The 22,864-nt window shown below is 41.7% G+C and overlaps 1 protein-coding gene across 18 annotated transcripts in view; it reads right to left on the reverse strand.

Moving 5' to 3' along the window:
* Positions 1–22,864, reverse strand: part of DOCK7 (dedicator of cytokinesis 7) — a 117,599-nt gene that overhangs the window by 26,630 nt on the left and 68,105 nt on the right. For 11 of the 18 annotated variants that reach the window (XR_014527730.1, XM_083510205.1, XM_083510214.1 and 8 more), the window contains 18 exons: positions 21,297–21,414; positions 20,267–20,337; positions 18,317–18,455; positions 17,263–17,364; positions 16,956–17,042; positions 16,538–16,769; positions 15,328–15,492; positions 14,512–14,681; positions 12,311–12,403; positions 10,694–10,783; positions 8,592–8,687; positions 7,231–7,371; positions 6,949–7,062; positions 6,144–6,314; positions 4,858–4,997; positions 3,228–3,397; positions 1,875–2,029; positions 803–985 (listed from right to left, as the gene is read on the reverse strand). Coding sequence is in view for 17 of the 18 variants with exons in the window: in XM_083510205.1 (XP_083366331.1) it covers positions 803–985; positions 1,875–2,029; positions 3,228–3,397; positions 4,858–4,997; positions 6,144–6,314; positions 6,949–7,062; positions 7,231–7,371; positions 8,592–8,687; positions 10,694–10,783; positions 12,311–12,403; positions 14,512–14,681; positions 15,328–15,492; positions 16,538–16,769; positions 16,956–17,042; positions 17,263–17,364; positions 18,317–18,455; positions 20,267–20,337; positions 21,297–21,414 (2,437 nt within the window). In the remaining variant the exon portion in view is untranslated. The remainder of the gene's footprint in view (positions 1–802; positions 986–1,874; positions 2,030–3,227; positions 3,398–4,857; positions 4,998–6,143; positions 6,315–6,948; positions 7,063–7,230; positions 7,372–8,591; positions 8,688–10,693; positions 10,784–12,310; positions 12,404–14,511; positions 14,682–15,327; positions 15,493–16,537; positions 16,770–16,955; positions 17,043–17,262; positions 17,365–18,316; positions 18,456–20,266; positions 20,338–21,296; positions 21,415–22,864) is intronic. The other 7 variants (XM_083510212.1, XM_083510211.1, XM_083510210.1 and 4 more) reach the window with 2 other exon arrangements.

The following is a 22,864-nucleotide window of genomic DNA, read 5'->3' on the forward strand; positions in this document are numbered from 1 at the left end:
ACTTCTAATCTTTCTTTTGGGAGAAGCTAAGACAGTTAAACTTGCTACAAAGTGGTATATATTTCTAGCGTTCAGGGCTTCTTTTTCAGTCGGAACTTGCCGGAACTCAGTTCTGGCACTTCTCAGGTGGGACGCCACTGTCATTCTAAAAGAATGAGGGAAGCATTCATGGTAAGTTCTGGCACCTCGTTTTCCAAGAAAAATAGCACTGGTAGTGTTGAATCATCCTATGTTTGCTTTCTTGCCTATCCTTGGCTAACTAGAGAACTGTGAATCATGGAGAAATTTGAATCAATCAGTTGTTCCTTCAGCAAAGCAGAGAAAGACCCTTCCGAGCAAACAGGGAGGAGATGGTACTAACTCATTGGCTCTCAAGAATGTTCAGTGGGTACAATCCCAAGCAAGGATTGTATGCTGAGCAAAGCAGGGCAAAGACTCCAGAAGCTCAAAAACAGGAATTTAGTTTCCCTTTCTGATGGGAATTTGGTTTGGTGGAGACTTAAAGGGTGAGAAACACGAAGGAAACATTGTTAGAAGATCTACTTTTAACTGAGTACTGGTTGTGTGGTTCTGAATTCAGCGGCAACCATTTTGTGTGAGGGTGCTGTTCCTGACCCTTGCACATGTTGGCGGAGCATGAATAAGCCTACCTCGCCCTGCCCCATTTTCCGGCCACTTCTAGGCTAGCAGTGACGAGCATGTGCATGATCGCACATCAATCGGACACATGTACACTGCTTTCTGCCTGTACCGCTTCACTTCTCTGAAAAACATGAGCGTAATTGTCTTGCTGCTACTATACCTTGTATTCGAAGCAAGAAACACAGAGGTAGAGCAAATCCAGTAAACGATTAAGCTGCAGCACAGAAAGGTCCGTGAACCATTTTTGTAGGACACTTTCATCAGCGTTCTTCAGGACCCACAAGAGGCAGATCAGAAGGTTCCGACTTGACTCGGCTGAAAATGTTGAATGCTGCCTATTTGTCTGAAGGCACAGGAAGAACTAGTTAGAATCAGGACCACTTCTTCTGCTTGGAATATTACTCAACCAGCTACTCTTCTGTTCTTCTGGAAGGAGTCTGGTTGAATTTATTTTAACTATTAATTATTATTATTTGTATGTTTTATTGTGCTTTAAATATTCTATGGGGAAGCCAAATTATATAAATATTAACATTATTGTAATTATTACACTGTTTTTAAGTACTGGCATAGCCATGAAGTGGATCACTGTGAACTATATATCACTTCAATTCTATCTATCTATCTATCTATCTATCTATCTATCTATCATCTGCTTTCTTAAGAAATATATTTAAAAATGGAATAGAAATACATTTAAAATTAATTAATTAAATAGTTTAGTTAGTTTGCTACATTTAAACCATTGCTTCACACTGCTATCCTGAAGTGATTTGCAATAATGAAGTATAAAACACAAGATTTTTTTTTTTTTTTAAAAATATAAAATGCTAAGCCATCTAAAGGAGCACACAATATCCACACAGGATAGACATCAGTAGGCACCAAAATACTCAAACTGATTGAACAGGCCTAATGCAAGTCCTCTGAATTTTAACTAAAAATACATTCCCCCCCCCATGTGTTTCACAATGGAGAAGCGAGGTTTTAAATCTTGATGTGCAGCCAAAGAGTTTATTATTACACCACTATCTCCCAGGAACAGAGATAATTTTGCTGCAGCGCAATCTATCCGTCACCTCCTCCCACCCACCCTCTATGTTCCAAGAGAGAGTAGTGCTGCCATCTGTTCTGTGATCAGGACTGCCACCCACTCTTGCTGCCTTGCAAACACGGGACATGCACATTTGTCTGTTCACGGGCGTTCTAGAGGAAAAAACACTTCTCTGTACCGATGATGTTAGGAGAAAACTGCTGGGACGGGTGAGTTGCGGGACGGAGGTTCCTGCAATAGCCATGGCAACCGTCTGGCTTATCATGCTTCCACCCTCGCTCTCATAGTCCTCCATTGCTGTGCAGCTTGGCCGTCCGCGCTGGTTGTGGTTTTCTGTAGAGAAACAAGCCAGTCCCAATGAAGCACCACAGCAACAAGGCTATCCCACTCCGCTACCACCCTCCCAAATTTGTCCCCTAAGTATTGTTTAACTTGGAGGCTAAGCAGTAATAACGCCTTTCACACTGGACTGCAAGCAAGCAAGTAAAGCTATGTTCAAGGTACACTCATAAATTATCTGGATGTAAGTGTAGCATTGCCTCTTTCCCCAGGTTCAGGATATCAACCATGAAAACAGTTTGCTAGGGGAAACATATGAACCTGCCTCCTTCTACAGTCCAGCACTGTAGGTTTGTTGTCAGGAGTTGGTATTGTCAGGCAGCTGCCAAGGCTCACATTCTAGCTGGTGTCCCACTGTGACCCCTAGAGATCCCTAGTTCCCCTCCTCTTCCTTGTTGCTGTTGCCTGTTCCCCTGGCCTCCTCAGAGCAAGGAGAAGGAAAAGTATACTCCTGGGCTATGATACAAACTGGGCCCAGAGATCTAAGGGAATGGACACAGTGGCAGGAAAGTGGACTTCTTGCTCAAGGGCCTTTCAAAATCTGGGACCAACACCGATTCCATACAGAAAATTTATAAGGTTAGGTGTGCTTAGCTTAAACAGCAGAACTGTATCTTGTACTCTCAGACTGTTAAAATACTGGCGTACAGACAAACCCAACATTTCAGTCAGTGAGCCCAATCAATTATCATCTTGTATGAGGCCCACTATCCACTAAATATCTTTTTCAGCAAGGCTTTGAGAGGATCTGATTAATTGGCCCAGATCTGACTGCATCTGCCATTACAGCTCAATTGCTGTGGGTTTTATTTTTGTTGTGCTTTATTACTGATGTGACTGTATTCCAACTTGACATTACATTTTGATGAAAAGGGGGGGGGGTGTTAGAAACCTTTTAAATAAAATAAGTAAGAACTCAACATGAGATAGCAACAGGTCAGTGGAGAAGACATTGGCACACATCCTGTTCTGTGTAGCTTTGGGACTACGTGCAAAATTTGATTGCTGATGCAAACTCCTGAAGATTTAAGGACTCATTTCCTGGATGTCACTTAGGAATCCCTTGATTTGTTTGTTTGTTTTAAGTTACTTGTTCAAGTGAAAGACAGCACTCAGGCAGCAGCACAACATGTCTGGCAGTTAATCTGCCATTTTTCTTAATGCAAAAGGGGAAAAAAAGCATACAAAATACCTGTGAAATCATACAGCTGGGGCACACTCTCCATGATCACACCAATCAGAGGCAGGTACAGTGTAGCCACCCGGGCCTTTACCTGTGGGTCAGAGTACCGTGGGTCGGAGTCATGGCTGGACAGCAAGTTGTGTACCATGTTGATGACTTTCTTATGCAATCCAAACAAACTGTTAAGATACGAGTAGGGTTGGAAGGATTAGTTAATAGTTTTAGAGCAGATAAGACTTGGTAAACACACACCTACACCAACACGCTTACTGATACCGCATTTGTCTGTGTGTGCAGTGTGTCTTACAGTTGCACACCTGTATTAAAAGATGCCAGCGTTTTGTCACCTGCAGTAAAGTGGTAAATGAATCACGGTCATGGAGATGGCAATTTCACGGCCCCTGGTTTAACCACTGAAACAGGATTTGTTCATATGCAAACCCTTTAACATTAGCCAAGTGGCCCTCAAATGTGTATTTAGCTCCTACCACCTTTGCAGCAGCTGAAGGTGTGAACCAGTTTTACAGAGGCTTCTCTCCTGTCTCCACACAGATCAATGGAGCAAATGCTTTTCAGTCAACTGGCATAGTGAAAGTAATGGGTCAATAAGCAGAAGGACGACCAATGGTAGTTCCCCCAAAGCCCAGTCAATGGGAGCAGGGGCTGCTTATAGATGCCCCTACTGTTCCTTTTTCTCCTGCCAGCTATACATGGTTGCTATGGCTCCCTTAACACTTCCTGCCTCTTTGCTCCATTTTGTAAATTTCTTATCAGACTTCTGCATCTTTGCCTTAGTTGCTGCATCCAGAGTCCCTGGTGGCCACAACAACTTGAGATGATCCGGAGGTGCGGCTTGCAACCTAAATATCCACGTGCTGGAGACTACACACATGCAAAGAGGTGCTTTTATTTACAAGGCACTACAACAGGCTGCCTGGAAAATCGGAAACCATGTTAAAAACACAGACCACCTATTTGCCAGATGGGGTTATCTATAACATAAATGTAAGCCAATTACAGAGTTGCAAATCTGCCTGCAGATTTGAGGGCAGGGACCACACACCCCTGTGTAGATGGGGTTAACGGAAACGGTTGGATTTTTAATAACCTGCATGAACACAATTAGTTTCAAAGCAGAAATTAGTGTCCAGGTCTTTGGCAATTAAATATTAGTACTACCATGCTTTGGCTGTGATCCAGAGCTCCATGCATCAATAGGGTTCTCATTGACTCTATGGGTTGTAACCTGCTGAAATCAATAAACCTAAATTAGCCATGTCCATCAGCTTCAGTGGGTCTATGCTCAGTAGAACTAGAACTGAATTCAATCTTGTGGTAGATGGAACACCATGAAAGTGACTATGCTTATGGAGAAGCCCACGCTCTCACTCTGTATACACATGGTTGCCTCATAATACTGATATAAAAAGGCTGCTCTGGTAGGAAAGATCTTTGGATAGCAATCAAAGCAGAGGTGCTGATCTGGAGAGCAGCTGGGACTTGCGGAAGAACCTGTTTCCTTCCTTTTCCCTCTAATATAACATTTGAACGCAGCCCTGCCTAAGGCAGAATTCTGTTTGTGAAACATTAGATCTCCTTTGAATTATTCCATCCCGCCCAAAAGAATTGTAAAACTCACCCTTCTGCGTCAGGATCTAAAATGACAGTCAGCTCAGTAAGCACCAGGCCTGACAAGTAGTGCTGCTGGCGGAAAGGCACGGACAGTTCAAACATATTTGCAATCTTCTGGTCCTGGACGTTCGTCGAGAAACCAGAACTCTGTTATGGAAACATTTGTTAAGTTTTACTGTATGTATTTCAGACTGCAACGTGTCGACTGCATTGTCCTCCGGACAGGTTACATTTTATGAACAAACCATTTGGTAATCCTATAAATGTGGCTGGAGCAACCGTAAACAAGAGTCTTGTATAACATACTTAAGACTTTTATTTACAGAACTCCGAAAGACTCCACATGCACTTTGCTAAGCTCTCACAAACACTGCTCTCTATTTTTCTGTATTTCCAGTAAGTGAAGCCAGAATTTTCCCAATTCATGAGCTACACCTCTGAATATAGAATCACAACCCTATGATAAAGTTTTTTCCATCCTCCTCCTCCTGCTCCTCCTAACAACTTAAATACAAAGTCAAGGAGCATGAAATATACAAGCTGTATACAGTTACACACAGCTTAAATTATCTTCAGTACATATAGTATACCTGCTGTGAGTTACGTTTTACTGTTCCAATAATGTGCGGTATTAAAATGTGCAATATAGATTTGCTTTCCGTTCACCTTATTTAATTTGTATGTAACAGGTAAGCTTGGTCATGAATTGCACGCGGTTCACAGTCTTTCAAAAATTGGAATTATCTAAGCTCTACAGCATTTTGCATAGAGCATGTATGTTGCAACAACCACAGGAGACAAATTCCCTCTATTTTCTGGGGAAAAAAATAATTATTGTTTTTAAGTGCAAGGCTTATAATAAGAGTAAATCTGTCTTCTTCTTCTTCTTACCCAATAGTTGATCACAACGGGACACGACAACCACAAGTGGCAAAAGGTGACTGGCTCTTAATTATCATGGTGGACACTGACCTTAGGATGCTTGGTGAGTGCTGTACCATCTAGTCCTCTGCCAGTCAACCTGGCTGGCTTTATCCAGTAAAGATAGAGGTGCTATGTGCAAAAATGGTGCTTGCCTTTCCCTAGGAGACTCTCTATTCTCCTGGTTGTCCAGCACCCATATAATTTAAAGCACTTTCCTCAGTCAGTCTGGATGCTGATTACACAAATGAGCACCAAAGGATAACCTACATTCAAAGCAGAAAAGGTACCCCATTCTACAAGTGCTGCCACCACTCACTGGGTTGTTCTTCCCACAAGGCAAGCAATGTCTTTTCTAGGCACCCTGCTCACCTGAGATGTTGCGGAAGACACGGAAGGTGACGGGGATGCCGGGGGTGTCAACAGGCTGCATGGTAAATTCAGAGTAACGTAGTGTTCATGGCTGCAGACGATGCGGAGGAAATCCAACCTCAAGGACACAAGGGTGCTCGGGTTGGGTAAGGAATAAAGCTTGGATGACACCTTGTAAAGACGGGGAAAGCACAGTTAAAGAGTTACAGGCCACAAGAAGCCACTGCCACACAGAAATTACAGCTACAATTAATCCTGCTAGACTGATGACTGGCAGCAGCCACAAGGACCACATAACACGCCCTAAAAGACCTACATTGGCTCCCAGTACATTTCTGAGCACAATTCAAAGTGCTGATGCTGACCTTTAAAGCCCCACACAGTTTCAGCCCTGTATACCTGAAGGAGCATCTCCACCCCCATTGTTCAGCCCGGACACTGAGGTCCAGCTCCAAGGGCCTTTTGGTGGTTCCTTCACTAAGAGAAGTGAAGCTACAGAAAACCAGATAGAAGATATTTTGGTAGTCGCACCACCCATTCTGTAGAATGCCCTCCCATCAGATGTCAAACTGGCCCAGTGCCCTGGCCTCCCCTGAAAATGCCATTGAACCAGCCTCAAATTGACAACTGAAAGTGAAGCTCCTGTCACTCCACCAGTCATGCTCTTACGAATTCTGCTCCAGAGATGAACTTTCCTTCTGCTCCTACCCTCCTTCTTTCCCCTTCCCTGCTGCAGTCTCCAAAGATTCTCTGCTTTCACCTCATGCCAACCCATCCCCACCTCTTTTTTATCCGGAGACTTTACCTGTTTGTAGTACACCTTAGTAAGGCTGAAGACAAATCCTCTGTCCATAACAGTGAGTAGATCGTTTAGGAAGAAGGCTAAGCTAGTGTTGAGCCTTTCAATCATTTCAGCATCCTACATTGGGGTGGGGCAGAAGGGAATGAAAGGAAAGGAACAGAGATAAACACTGAGGCTTCATGCTAAGGCCCTCATCCAAGAATCTGTCTTGCATCATCTGGAAGTTATCGTTCAGAATCAGCGGTTAAAATTTTGACAAGAGCACGGCTGAACTTCTTCCATTACCTTCTGAAACCGGGAGACTATATCACTGGCAATTGTGCTGACCAGAGCAGCTATGTCATCCATGAAGCGCTCCGGAAAACGATTCTTCCTTGGAGCATCGAGTTTGTCAGCAAAATACAAATGATGCACCATACTTTTTACCTGGAGGGAACATATATTATAAGTTGCAGTCAGTTGCAAGGGGAGAGGGTGGGGAGGAAAAAAAAATCAGCCATGGATAGATAGCACTGTGATTTGATGCCTTTCTTTAACACAAACCAGTCACAGCAATAGCTACAGATCCATCCTGTTTGGTGAGGGGCAGAATTTTCACCTCTAAACATTTCCTGGTGTTTCAAGTGGGGCAAAATACATCCTGTCCTCTCCTTTCAAATTTCCTTTTTGTGCGTGTGCCTGCTCCCAGCCCAAGCTGCTGCTGCGTCTTCTGAGCTATGCTTTCCCTTTTTATTTCTTCTTAAAATTACACAGTAAGTAGGGCCATAGCTCAAGGGTACAGCATCCCATTTGCATGCAGAAGGTCCCAGGTTTAATCCCCAGTATCCCCAGCTAGGGCTTGGTATGTACCCAGTCTGGAATCCTGGAGAACTGCTGCCAGTCAGTGTATGCAATACTGAGCTAGATAGACCAAAGGTCTGACTCAGTATAAGGCAAACTTCCTACATGGTGAAGTCAAAGCCCCACATGGACAATCAGAAGACCTGTTCCCTGCCTTGCCACAATGAAAGAGTGAGCAATGAAACCGGTGCTGGATCCAAATTTTGCGGGGCCCTTGAATAAGAGGCTTTCAGTGGTATCTCCTTCCTGAGTGGCCTTTCTTCTCACCACCACCGTCACTGCTCTCCATTCACTCCTCCTCTCACTCTGGGCCCAATCTGAAGCACTGGCCAGAAGGAAGATGAAGGCTCATGGCACTGCCCACTCGGGGGGAAACAAGTGAACATAAACAGATAGTAGATAACAGGGGCTGGGCAATAGGCCCTCTCCTGGAATGTAGTTCTTGGTGGCACCTAACCATGCTGACCACCATCACCCACAGCACCCTGAACGAAATGGCTGCAGCACAGAAGGCCAAGTCATGGAGCATTCTCACAGCTGCCTTCGCAATGGGGATGCCCCCACAAACATTTCTCTACACTCCTCTGAGCCCCTTCTCATCACTGAGGGGATTCTGCAAAACTGTTTTTGAGAAGCCGTCTGCCACCCTCCCCTCCAAAGTCCTGTCTCATCTCTAATTCACACTACCTAGCGGAATTATTCAAGGGCATTTCAAGCGTTGCACTAGCACAAGCACCTGGGAAATCAGTGGAATTAAGGTGAAGCAGGAGAGAGAGAAAATGAAGCAGATTTCCTTGTTCTCTTACCATAAGTTCAAAGAAGAACCATGCTTGCTGGAGAGCTGCCTCACGTACACTCCCACTGCAGACAACCCACTGTAAGGCCAGTTCTTCATGAAAAAGCTAGCCAGATTCAAATTCACATTCGGTATCAGTTGCATGACAATTTTCAAACACACAATCCATTAAAAAAAAACCCACAACAGTAACAATGGACACACAGGGTTGGTGTGGACATAATACTAAAGCATTATTAGACTTAAGAGAACAAGTCTAGCTTCCCTTAGCTAATATGATCCCTCCCCAATGCAGATATATAGAGGAATCTGGAAGCTTTTGATTCTGTTTTTATTATTATAATTAAGCAAAGCTTGTTGTGTCATTCTAACATGGATGAACTGTGGTTAAGTCTTAACTATGGTTGATAGAAACAAATATGAAGTTGGCTTCTTTTCCCTAACCATAGTTAAGATTAACCAGTTTAAGGTTTGAATGATGTATTAAACTGTACTTAATCTAAAAAGTGGAAGCTTCTAGTCTCCTCTTCACAGGTATAGTGGAGAAGTGGAGAGTCCAGGGGGAGGCCAAGCTCATTCTCATAAAGCTAAATCATGGTTAAGCATTTATGTCTGAACACAGTCACAGTGAAGGATGAGAGTAAGCAAAACAATGAGTGTGAAGGGAACAGCAATGGTAAATGTGCTTTGATGAAATACTTGGGGAACAACATCAGACCACAGTGTGTACTGTGTGTGAGAAATATTTCACATCACCTTGGTCCAGAATTTTATTATCAGTGTTGTTGTTTTTTTAAAAAAAAATCACTCTCTTTCCCTCAAAATGCTTGCTTTAGTTTTAAACATTTTGCCTAGCCTTTTCTTAACAGAATCAAGAAAAGGAGAACCTCGACGGTACACAGGATGATACCTTATCAAAGCAAATTTTAATTTGCTCTGTGATTCTGGCAAAGATGATAAACATAAGGCACTGGCTGAATAAATCATCACGAGCTTCTCTCTTCTGGTTCGTGAATTGTTGCCTTCCCTCTTGTTTTTCTTCTCTTGGCACCACAAAGGGGCATAAACAGCTAATTATGTAGGGATGTTTTGCTGTTTTGTTGAATCAGGCTTTCATAAGGAAGTAGTTTATTCCTAAGACTGGGGGAGGTGAGAGGGACACTGCTGGAGTGAACATAATCATGCTATCACAGTTGCTTCTGACAACATGCTCCTCTCTCTCATTTTGATCTTGCCAGAGGGGCGTAAGACAGAACAGCAGAGGTTGGCTGGCCATTTGACATGTATGATTTAGTTGAGATTCCTGCATTGCAGGGAGTTGGACTAGATGACCCTCAGGGTCCCCTTCCAATTCTACAATTCTGTTATTCTATGAAACCATGAGACCCCTGCAACATTAGAACAAACACTTCCCTCAGAGGTGTTAAAAATGCAATTTATGCTTTGGCATGTAGGTAGAGTGCTGCTGAAGCTAAATGTAAGATACAGTTCTGAAGCACAAACAGCCTCCCGGAAGAAGATAGGAGGCAGAGGAGGGAAACAGTTCATCCCTGGAGGGTGCTTGACAGGAAGGAGCTCCTGTTTGTTCCTCCCCTACCTTCCGTTGCGGTAGGTGGAAAAGACCTGCTTGGGGAGGTTCCTAGCAGGCTAAAAGTTTAGCAGTGCTATTATCTCTTCCCCTCCCTTAGAAGAAGTAAAGAATGAATGGGAAGGATGATGGAAAAGATGGCAGGAGTTTTTTCTGGCTCTCTTTATTCGCTCCAAAACTTATGAAAAACCAAGACAGAAAATGGCCAGTGGGAGCCACTGCAGAGCCCACATTTCTTGCGCATCTGCTTAAATCTTTGTACTATTCTTGAGAGAATTGTTTAAAATTGGAGAGCGGAACTCTTTTGAAACCATAAGTGGATCTTCTGAAACATTTTATGACAGCCTGAAGCCCTGGCGTTTAAGAAGAACTGAGCAACCTTGGCTCTAAGCTGACTCAGCACTCTCAAAATCAAGACACAAAGGCAGGGAACCCACTAAAGTGTGATGGCTTTAATGGTTTATAATGACTTAAAACTTCCCTGCCTTCCATACAATGTTTAAATTGTCTTCACTAAAATCTACCTTTTTAGTTGGCAACCGTCCTGTTAATGTTTGTAAGAAACTTGACGTCTCTGTGTGCGAAGACATACGATTACAACTTCGGTCTGTAGCCTACAGAGTGGGAAATGAATGAATGATGACAGCACATTAAAGTTGGTTGCGGGTGACATTTGCAGTTTGGGGGCTACGCACATCAACAAAGTAAACAGAAACATCCAGGTATCAAATTCTTTTGTGCATCTAGTCAAATAAAGGCCCAGTCCAGACAATCATTTGAGGAATCATAAGTCAAGATTTATGAAGCTGGGAATGAGTGCAGGGGGCAAGCATCCTTCCCCTCCACCTCCATCCAATTTGGGCATTGAAACCATTGAACGAACATCCACATTGTGGAATTCTGGCTTAATGTTCATTAGCAAATCGGATCTAAGTCAGGATATGATCTAATTCCGGCTTATTTTCCTTGTTCGTTAACTGACATTAAGTCAGAGTTCCTCGGTTTTGATGCAAAAACCAGGATTTTTACACCAAAGCTGTCATGCAGCATGAGGAGAAGAGGGGAGAGTAGGGGAGCTTGACCCTGACTTCATAAGCCATGGCTTACAAAGTCTCAAATGCAATAATCAAGTGCAAAGTTTTTGCATAAAGGTATGTATTGTTGCAAAGCACGAAACTGGTGTGTAGCAGCATTATAGTCTGTTGACGTGTATATTAAGAAAGCAGTATACTTTAAGATATCAGCGCCATTCCTTCCAGCTTAAACAAATGTGGGGTTCTTACCTCCAAAGTATAATCCAATACCAATGGTTATTGCACTAAACGTGACTTTTTTGATTCTTAAATCTGGTTTTAATTTTGACGGCTTTTTGACTAGAATGATGTTCATTTCTATCAGATTTGTTTGGGGTTGAAAAATGTTGTTTTGCTTTTGTAGATAAAGCTGAGAGGTATGTTCAACTGACTTCAACCCATTCATTTGTTGGTACAAATATCCAATAAATCAATAATCATGCAGTGTTAAGAAGCAAGCAGCTAAGGTTATAGTGTCAAGACCCTACACATTTCATACTTTGCAACAAAGGTATCTCTTATGACACCCCCCACAGTATCCAAATGTTATTAGCTGAGATTAAGATCTAACATATACAACAATGCTGTTTTAATTGAAGTCACCAATTCACATGACAAAAGGAGGAGGGGTGGATGAGGAAGAAAAATGCATTATGAAAATGGTAAAAAGGAAAAGTGGCATGTTACCAAAACAACAACAACAACAACAACTTATATTTGGGGCAGGGGATTCTTTGTACATGTTTCCATTAGGAATATGTGTCACCTAACATTCAGAACTTTTGTAGAGGTAGATTATAAAGAAAGGGAGAAAGGAAATTAAATTATATAGCATCATCATTTCACAAACCCAAAAACAACTGAAATACAAAGCGAGGACAAACAGTGGTGGCAAGTGGGTGGTTTTTCATGCAGTGTGGCGGTGGTGGGGGTGGGGAATGAGGACATGGAACTCTTCAAAATAGATAAAGGCAAGTCAAGAAGACCACAGTGTAAACTTGGGGGGATAAGATGTTCTATAAGGTAATATTAGCCAAGGCAAGAAGAAAGCTCTAATGTAGACACCACCTGTGTAGTCTCTGCACTTGGACTGGGGTTGGATCCCCATGGGGCAGCTTTTGGAGCACCAGTGTTTACCCAGGAATTGGAGCGGTCTAAGCCCTGGGCATATAACAGAAAGCAGCAGGGAAAGGAAAGAAATGTTACATGTTGCATGCCACACAGTACAGGAAAACGCAGAGAAAATCAATTCCTTCAAAGAAACCCAGAGTGTATTCCATACAATTAGTACTGTTAAAACTAACTACGTTTCAGTCCAACGGGTTATTTCTCTCATTTCCTCATCACACACGCGCTCACATGCTAAAAATATGGATGTCTTCAATAAAGGGCATCTTATCAAATTTCCCTACTTTTTATTGATTTTTAAATATATATAAGAAAATCACTCTCATAAATATGTGTATGATGCTGTAACTATAGGCCCAGATCCAAATAAAGTCAGTCACACTGAAATTAGTGGAACTTATAAATGAGTTGCAGTTAAACTTGTCTTATAAATTTCAATGAGATTTAAGAGCAGCTAATTTTGCCTGAATTTGGGTCATTGATTACATCTTAAAGAAACCATTTTTGTGGGTTTTTAAACAAATACAAGAACCATTAAACATTTATCCAGCAGTACATCTAATGATGTTTGTTGTAGCCATTGACTTTAGACATAAACTTACATATTCAATGTTCAAACGTATTACTTAACATAACCTCTCCACTGAGACTATTGAGCGGTTGGTATTTTATCTTATTACTTCAAAGAAAGTAGCCTCATTAGGCCTCTCTTCACCAGCTCAGAGTAATGAAACCTGTCCACATACATTTCTGGGCACACAAAAATCGGTATCTGCACACAGATGCACCCAAATTACTGTTTCAAAAGTTTCCTAGTCTCCTGCAAATTGCTACAGCCATCCTGTTGGCATTTTATACTTGGACCAAAGGTCCCTGAACCAAACATTGGCAGATAAATAATGAATAAACAATCCAGGTCTCAGAGTCAAAATTTATAAACCATGAAGCAATATGAAAGCACTCTTAGGAGTTTAGAAACTTGCAGTAAATAAAGTTCAACAAGCTGGGGCAAGAACAGTCCTGCAATCAAAATTTCTGTGAGATGCAGTTTGTGGTTGGTTGGTGTTCCACCTGCCTTTTAAAAATCCATTGGCCAGTCTGAGTGCCAATCATGTCCTTGTATTGTATTCCTCCTTCCACTCCCCCAGCTCCCACCTCAGACTCCCTCACCCCCTGGGTGCAGGGCAGGAACTGGAATAATCCAATCCATAATTTGGACCCAATCTATATTTTTTTCTAAAGCAAAACAGGATTTCAGAAGCATAGCAAAAAGCCCCAAATCAGATTTTGGTCGGGAAAGAAATCATGACACTTCCAAAGCAAAATTGAGGGTTTCCACTGATTTTGATGTGCCCAGAGTTTTACAATATCTCTGCCAGGCTGTCGCATTACTCCTTCCAGCTTATTAAAAAGCAGAATATGTTTCTGTAAGAAAGCTTCTATCCATTTTTATTGCCAAATTACTCAAGGCCAGGCAGCTCACATAAAACTTATCATATCCAAGGTAAATTCCATGTGCACATCACTCCCTCAGGCATTTCACAAAAAGGTCAAGGTGGTTTAATTAGCAAGACCATCAAATGGATACTTAAATATTCTGAGCTCTCCCAGTCAAAGCCTTTAATGTTTAATAAGAACAACACGTGTCGCTTTTTGGGGTGAAATGGTTTTTTTTAAAATCATTCAAAAATTATTAAATTCCTTGGTGCTTCCATTTCCATCTTGCCCTTTTATACAAACGGGGTGATGACTTAAAAAAATAAAGTGCCTTCGATTGATTTTTCATGTAACTGGGTGTAAAACGCTTTTAAAGTGGCTCATAAAATAATTTGGACCGAAAGGAAAAAGTAAAGGTCAGAAATTCACAATGAAAGAGTCTGCTCTTTCGTTGCCTTTGTCCTTGTACAGGTAGAGCACCTTGAAAAGTAACCTGCTTACGACTGCAAACACCCTTTGAGCGCTGCCTTCCTGAACAAGCAAGGACATCACGGCACATTTTAAAGTACAGGCTGCATCCAATTGAGGGCAGATAACACTGCCTGGACCTCAGTGGGGTTTGAAAATGTAAGAGATTAACTACCTGAATAGGGTTTAGGAATTAAAAATAATGGGCTATCACCCTCAGCTAAGTGCAATCCTACCTTACTCCCGATGATTGATCGGACTTCATCATCAGGTGAGGTTGGAGTGCCAGAGATATCTGGGTTGCTGTTGCTAAGGCTCCTGGAGCGATTCAAGTTTAGGCTTGCTGGTCTGACAGCAGAACGAGCCATGGTGGCGTAATGGACTGATCCTCCCAAGCCACCTGAACCTAAAACAACGAAGCACAATATAACTCAACAAGGCAGCATGAGGCAGAATACCGCATACCAAACCAACACTAGTTCCACTTCAAGTACCAGTCATTTCCACAGCTTCCTCAATGGCGCTGTTGGCAGATCCCTTGGGTTCAAGTCATCCTTTGTGTTGCCTTCACTTCCCATCGGTCTCTGAAAATGATTGCCTTTGAAGCTTTCAAAGGAGGAACTGGAAGCCTCAGCTGGTATGGAATTCATACACTGCCTTCATCAAGATGCCTGCACTTACTCAGTGGTGAGGAAAAGAGCCTGAACAGACGAGCCTTGATTCAACAAACAACAATGGAAGGGGGATCTTCCGACACCACCCACTCCAGCTGAAGCTGCTTGTATCCCATAGAAATATGTTCCTTGAGGTTGTGGGACCACTCAGCATGGGTGGACAGGAGATGGAGAGCAACTGTGGGGAGGTGGAAACTGGGAAGCATTAGGGACTCTGGTGCATCCAAGCGATGGTTGTGTGCACCGCCCTTTTTGCCAACTAACTCACATGCTCTCTTGCTAAAACTAGACTCAGCCTCTGACAAACCCCAAGACAACTAACACCTGGAGAAGCATGCCCCGCAGTTCCAACCTTTACCCCCCAAAAAGAGAACTTACCTGAAGATGGCGAATTGGGAGAGGTGTTTGGCAAGCGAAAAACATAATAAATATATGAGGTGAGGAGGTTGTTTCTGCCATGCTGGTCTTGGTTTCCTTCAAGGTTTTTGTGGAGTCTGTTTACAATAGAGGCCATGGCTTCAAAAGACGCTTGACCCAGATTTACTAAAAATAAATAAATCAAGCAGTTCAGCATTTATCAATATAGGTAACCTCACTATCACAACAGCTTTTTTTTTTTAAAGCTAAGACCACATTCATTTCTCATGAAAAACCTTTCCAGAGTAGCTTAAGTATTATGAAATTTAACCCTTAGTGGGGAGAGCAAACACTTGATTTATTAAGTCTTTCTAGGATGCTGAATAGTTTATATAGCATAAATTATAAGTTCCAACAAGGAATTGGGTAAGAAATGGTTCAGGCAACATGCCAACCAGAAAGAGTGGAATCCAAATTGGTGCACTGTGGCCACAAAAAAGTTTTAGATGCAGCAGAGGTGTTTGCTAACGGAATAGAAAGAGAGATAATTTTTGTCATTTCTTCCTTCCTCTATACTTCCCCCCATTCCACCTTCCACCCTGTTTTGGAAGATCTCTCAACTGCCTGAAGCCGATTTTTTTAAGGTGCTAGGAGTGGCAAAAGGAAAGAAATTGCCTCTCCTCCTCGTCCATTAATGGACACCCCCACTGATCAAAGGACACCAACTAGATATCACTAACTGTTGCAGTCAAAATGTTTAGCTCCCTTCCATTTCAATCCTCTACCACAGCTAACAAGTATACATAAGGGATACATATGAAAAGGTATTGAGATGGATGGGGAAGTGTAACATGTATCATAACTGGCCAAATATAATACATTGTTGTCCCTGGGATGACTTCATAGTAATTTCAATTATCTGCACTACAGTACAAAGGAAAAGGCACTGAACGTCAAGCCAGCTCTGGCATACTCTACTGAGAGTAACACAGAAACACACACATGGTGAACGCCAAACATCTCCTAATTCCATTCATTGAGACTTCCAATCAATGATGCCCCCCCCCCAAATGTTACAGGTGAACAATGAAAACATCCTTGAGCATGTCCACGAAGAACAAAACGTCAACATGTGATTATGGCAGTTTAAAGTGTGGATGAATTAATGCAGCAGGGAGGGTTCTCTCCAAGGTCTATCATGTTTTTAAAAACCCAAGCATAAATAAAATACCTATTTGGCCAGCAATGATAGGAGGTCGTACAACCAAGAGGATCAGCTTGTCAAGCAAGAGATGGAGAAATCGCACCACAGGCTCCAACTGAGAGGAATTCAGTGCCGAAATACTGCTCTTCAGTTCGTTCTCCAAGTTGTTTTCCATAATTCTCATGTCGCCTATCCGCACAGGGAACATGTGTTCATCCAGGGCATGAACAAGGGCAAAGAACTTGTCAAGGTAAGGGTCCTGCATAGACAAAAGTCCCAACAAAATATACTAAGCCGCATTACTTCAAAAGCGAGTTATATCTTCTATCTAAACAAAAAATACATTTTTTTTCTGTGAGAGAGAGAGAGATAGGAAAAATTATATCCATTCGTATCTAGATTGGACTGAAGCCTTTCTCATGTAGGGACTGCTATGAATACATACCTGTGTATGAATAGATGACACAGCAACTATTTCTACATTAAAAACTCCCTTATGGTTATCTACCCACTTCATTCCAGGCAGGGGCACCTGAGGGTGGGAGGAAGCAAATAATAAAAGCATTCAGGAGTCTGATTACAATGACAAAGCAGAAATAGCAATTACAGATAGGTCTAGCAAAAGCAGGCATTCCATTCAGTATTAGACATGGAAGATATGAACATCTTTTAAAGCTTGCTGTCTCAGAAAGGGATCAGAGTATTTCAGATGACTACTGCTTAAACTGTCATTAGCACAAGGAACTACTGACCTCTGGAGAGAGCACAGAGTATGCCTGGGGTGGTTTCTCTAGCGAAACAGGGAGAAGGAACTGACCGGTTTTCAACCGTCCATTCTGAAGCATTGGTATCCACTGTTAACGGGGGAAAGAAGGCAAAATATCTCATTTGTACACAGGGTATGTCCAATTCATCCAATGTAATAATAATAAAACTTATCTGAAGGTACAGGATAAGAACAACACACTATCAGAATCACAAGGATTTGGGTTCAAGACTGCATGGACTTTGTGTTGAGTGGTATAGGCTCCAATTGTTACCCTAAAACAGGGTTGCAGGCCACAATCCCAGAGGCCCCCAGGTTCTCCCTAGGCCATGCCCCCTTTCCCCAGGCAGTGCCCCTCAGTGGCCTTGCCCTGCATCCTTCTTAAATGCCTTTGCCTTGCTCATATTAGTCTCTGAATGGTGATAATGCCTGTATGGTGCTCTGATTTTTGCTGTGCTGGAATGGAGTCTACTGAACAAAGGCAAGAAACATCTGTTGCTCCAGAAACATTTGGCCCTGGCCCCACCTGCCCCATGCATGCGCCCCCCAGAAGGCTGTCCATGAGGTAACGTGGCCCTTGGTTTGAAACAGGTTCCCTACCGTTGCTCTAAAAGGAAGAGGCGGAGGGAAATATAAGACTAGGAAATGGAAAGCATGAAAGGAACGTTTCAAACTAAAGTGGGAACACAAAGGTTCATTTTTATAGAACGAAACTCAGAATAAACCCAAACTGTATTATTTGCAATCCACAAGAATATATCTTTCTGTCCACCGCCAGCTTGCCTCTGTTCTTGTTCCCAATTCTGAGTACCACAGTGGGTGGTCACTTTCAACCTAGTCACACGACGCTGAGCTCTCAGTGACATCAAAGAGTCAGAAATTACTAGAATACAGAAATAACCTGAACCAAACAAAATAAAAAAAAATCTGTGGCTCTCCTCCTCCCTTCCTGTTCCCAGATGAAAAATGAAAGGAGTGGGGAGTAAAAGGGAGAGAGAGGATTTGTGGGATAAATGGTTTGTTTCTCTGTGTGCTTTTACCGTGTATCCAACAGGCGTCTCCAGAGGAGTATTTTGTTTTTGTTGGCAACTGACATGATAAAAAGTGAAAAGCAGGTGGTGGTGGTCAGTTAAAGTAGCAGGGAGTTTAATCTTGATTTCTTCGTGAAAATCAGGAGATCTGTTTTGAGATAAAAAAATTCATCTGTAAGTATAAAGCTCTAGAAGCCTAGAATACAACCATGCTTAACTGCCTGCCGCTCTTCTGCATTTAAATAGAATCTTCTGGTGTGAGAAGCATAAAGAAAAAAAGAAGAATTCATAATTCCCACTTAGTTCCTTAATTCAAGAAAACCAAATTCTGGAAGACCTTCAGGTGAATTTAGCATTTCTAAGATAAGAGGCAAATCTTGGTTTAATGATACAGGAATGCTATTCTTTAAATATTTAATGGCCTGCTTGTTCTCTCTTAGCAAGTTACAGACAGGGAGGCAAGCTTGAGAAACGGTAAACCACTACAGTACTTAAAAAAACCAAAAAACACTGCATTACAGTAAGATAAATGTACTCATGACTCAGCAAACATCAGAAGTGCTTTGAGCACCTTCAAAACATATCACAGCACTCTGGAAAATTCCTTGCCCTGCTCCCCAACAGCATCAGCTACGAGCTCAAGGAAGAGAGCTGGACCTTGTATGTGATGAACACCACTTTGGAGACAGTGTAAATGTTCAGAAATGCAGTGCAAAATAAATGAACCCAAACTCTTATTGGAGCCGAGCCAGTCTCAGATTGTGCAGATGAGCACCTTTGAAGCCCTCCCCTGCTCCCAGTGGGGAGGGACAGGGTCCTGGGAGCCTCCAATTTTTGTTGGCTGCTCAGCCCTGGCTACCTAAACCCACCAACATTTACTGACCCTTTTTTCTAAGTGTTTTGCTAGAAAACTTGGCATGCCACCAGGATCAAGCTGCATTTGATTTAAAAGTCAAAAGAATGACAAATCCCCGAAAAAGCCAAATAACATATAAATGAGATTTGGACACTTTAAACCTTAATAGGATTTGGGCACTTTGGCCTCAGTCCTAAACCACTTTTACCCTTCATTGGGCTCCATCCAATATATTCCACTATTAATAGCTTGAAGAGGAAGACAAAAAATCTGGACATAATTACAAGAAAAAAATATTCCTAACAAACTAAATAAACCTTAAACCCAAATAAACTGAGCATTGGGTCAAGTTCCATTTATGAATGGAATGTCTACCAATTGCAGGATTTAATTTTTAGATGTACTGAATATCTGATTCAATAAATAAACAAGCAAGCAAGCTCAGTGCCTTTTGAAAGACAGACCATATTGCAAGGTTATCTGTTGCCAGGACTTTTTGAATTTGGCATTCCAAAGCGTAAATTTCAATGAAACAAAAATGTCAGATTCTTCATCCAAAATATATTGTGCATGATAGTACAATACTCATATTTTAAAAGTTTATATATATATACACCATCCTAATGGGTAGCTTTTCTGTATTTAGTCACAGCTTTTGCTTACAAACAACACAGTGAAAGCATTTGTGCCAAGGTGGTGGTTGGTTTCATGAAACGGAGAGCACCTGAGAAAAAAATCCTACATAAAGACTGCTGCAGTGTTCATGTATTTGACATGCCATGCTTCCCATAGGATTCTTAAAGAAGTCTAAATGCCATGTTTTGCACCAGCTGCCAATCAATACACATAGTGATAAAACCATTATCAAAAAATGGCATCTCTATAAGGTACGGGTCGAATATATGTATGTATCCCACATTACATTGTCCATAGACCAAGAGGACTGCAGAATCATCAAGGCCTTTGTCACTGTTTTGCTTTATACTTATAATCAAAAGCACCATGCACCTAGCTATTGGTACACTATTGTAACCACTACTGTCTTGCTTCCAGTTGTAATTGCATTATGCACATAGTGTCACGTGACCTCTTTTACATTTTACCTGTTATGATACACAACAGCTGTATATGCTTCTTTCGAAAATTCCGCACAGCTGGATTTCCCAAATATTACCTGCAAAAGGAAATAAAACAAGACAATTTAACATTGCTTTTGAGTTCTAGAAGTTAGGCTAAGAGCCAAGAGCCTTTACCAATATCAGTGAAATGTCGGTCAATTTTGCCAAGGCAAAATGAACACCAGAACCTCTACTGGTAAGACTACATTTTATATAATTATGATGCACGTCAGTTTAAACAATGATTACAAATGGAAAACAGGCAGGAGGTGATTTGGCTGGAATGATGGTTGCTACAATTTCATGAGAGAGGCGATTCCATTTCTCTGCTGCACATTAAGCAATGTTGGTTGTATGAGCATCGTAGAAAAGAAATGGCAATAACTACATAAGCACAAGCCCAAACGCACCATGAAGTTTGAAAGGTTAGATTAGGCTTGTGTAGGGGCTCATGATTATGGCTATCCAGAAAAGAGTTTTCTCAGCAATGGCCACTCAATTGTGAGACTTTCCAGTTGAGGGTCCTTTACAATGTATAAAAGACCTTTGAAGACAGCTCTTTCCTCACCAGCTGTTAGCGGGTAACATTATCTTGAGGATTTTGTGCTGTGGGTCCTTGGATTTTAATGCTGCTTTTCTCATTTGAAATGCATGGAGCATTTTTTTCTCCAATTCTTATCTTTTATTTGTATATTCTAATGTGTGTAAAACAATCTTAGATGCTGTGGAAGCCACTTTGTAGCGAAGACTTCTGAAAAAGTGGGGTATAAATTTATTCAATTAGTAAATAAATTGGAGGACACAAGATGTCATAAAATAACATGTCATGAATATTTAAATTTAATATGAACTGTGCTCTATTCTTGCTGGGCCTGCAGAAAGGGTAGGAAGCAACATTGAGTCCAAAGCAGACTACTCAGGCTAGATCTACAGAACGCCACATGTAGCAGGCAGCCAACACCTGAAAAACAATTAGGGCACAAAAGTCAAAAGCAAACACACACACACACCATACCGGCATTGCGTTACTTGGATCCTCTCCAAACATAAATTGGACTTTTACAGTGATATTCCGAGCAGATCCTTGACGGTTGGCAAAGTTAAGGCTTTGAGGATAGACATACAGAAGGTTTCTGTAAAAAATAAATGAATATTACATAATGAATACTGCATCATACAACAATGAAGATATACCAAAGTGTCTTGGGCATCAGTTATAAACTTTGGAGCAATGTAGCAGTGTGTTGTGTGAGGCCAACGATGCACATTATTGCATCTTTTCTGCCTGCTTTCTTACACTTCTGAAACATAAAAAATGCAAAGAGAAATCATGTAAGAGAAGTAGCCTGCAAACAGCAAGGGAAAACGAGAGTCAGAATGCATTATTTCTCAATATATCTTTGCCCATTTTGACATGACGCGTCTAAGTTTTACCATTTGGCTTTTCACAAACTCCCAAACACAAAACATCACTGAGTCACTTGCTACAGATCCTCCACCAATGGTTTGGCATATACCATATTCCAGGCATAGGCAAACTCAGCCCTCCAGATGTTTTGGGACTACAACTTCCATCATCCCTAGCTAACAGGACCAGTGGTCAGGGATGTTGGAAGTTGTAGTCCCAAACCATCTGGAGGGCCGAGTTTGCCTACGCCTGCCATATTCCATATTCCACTGAGCCACAACTTCCCTGACTCACCACGACACTTCATTCTCAATGGGTTGCTTCCAAAGGCTCATATTCTCCAAATAGACAGAATCTCCCTCTGTCAGAGGAAGGAACCTTCTGTTGTCAGTAGCAGATATACCTTTGAATCAAACCCAATAGACTTTGCATTGTTCTTGTGCTACACAGAATGGTGGACTATAGAGCCACATTATCTTTCTGCATTCCATACACTGCAGCAAGCTGAAGTGAGCAGACAGGGCATTCTTTCTGTTTCAAAGGAAGACCTTCATGCTGAATTAAGCGCCGGAATTTCATCCCCATTGGTCATCTGGCTTAATCAATGTTCTCTTTATTATTTCTGCAGGCGGCTGCTGAAATACTTCTTTTTCCCCCTTTTTTGTGGCTCTCCTAAATTACCTCATTCTGGCATGAATACATTTGCTCCTCAACGTGCTTTTTCAAATAAAAATGGATATGAAAATTTACTTTAAAATGTACTTTTCTCATAAAACTTTCATTAAGTGTTATTAGTAGCTTAAGAGAGGGATTTAAATGTATTTGCAAAGCCAAGCTGTGTGATCCCTATATTAAGAACAGTGTTCTTCTGGGGACTCATATTGGTACTGGCCATTTTTTTAAAAAGGACTTATGCCCTTTGCACTCTTCTTTGGTGATATTTTCTCTTAAGTACAGGTGAGGAACCTTTCAATCCAAAGTGAAACTGTTTCGGTTAGAAGGTTAAAAGTTTCCCCTTCTGTTCAACATGCATCTATTTGCTTTAAAAAGCTCAGCAAATAGAATCCTGCCCTGGGGTTAACAGTGTTGCAAGAGGAAAAGAAACGAAGAGTTAAAACCCCACAACTTGCATCCAATAGGACAAACTTTCTCGTGACGATCCTGGAAGTGATCCT

Source organism: Podarcis liolepis (assembly GCF_965112155.1).
Source record: "Podarcis liolepis genome assembly, chromosome: 6".
NCBI classification, from domain to species: Eukaryota; Metazoa; Chordata; class Lepidosauria; order Squamata; family Lacertidae; genus Podarcis; species Podarcis liolepis.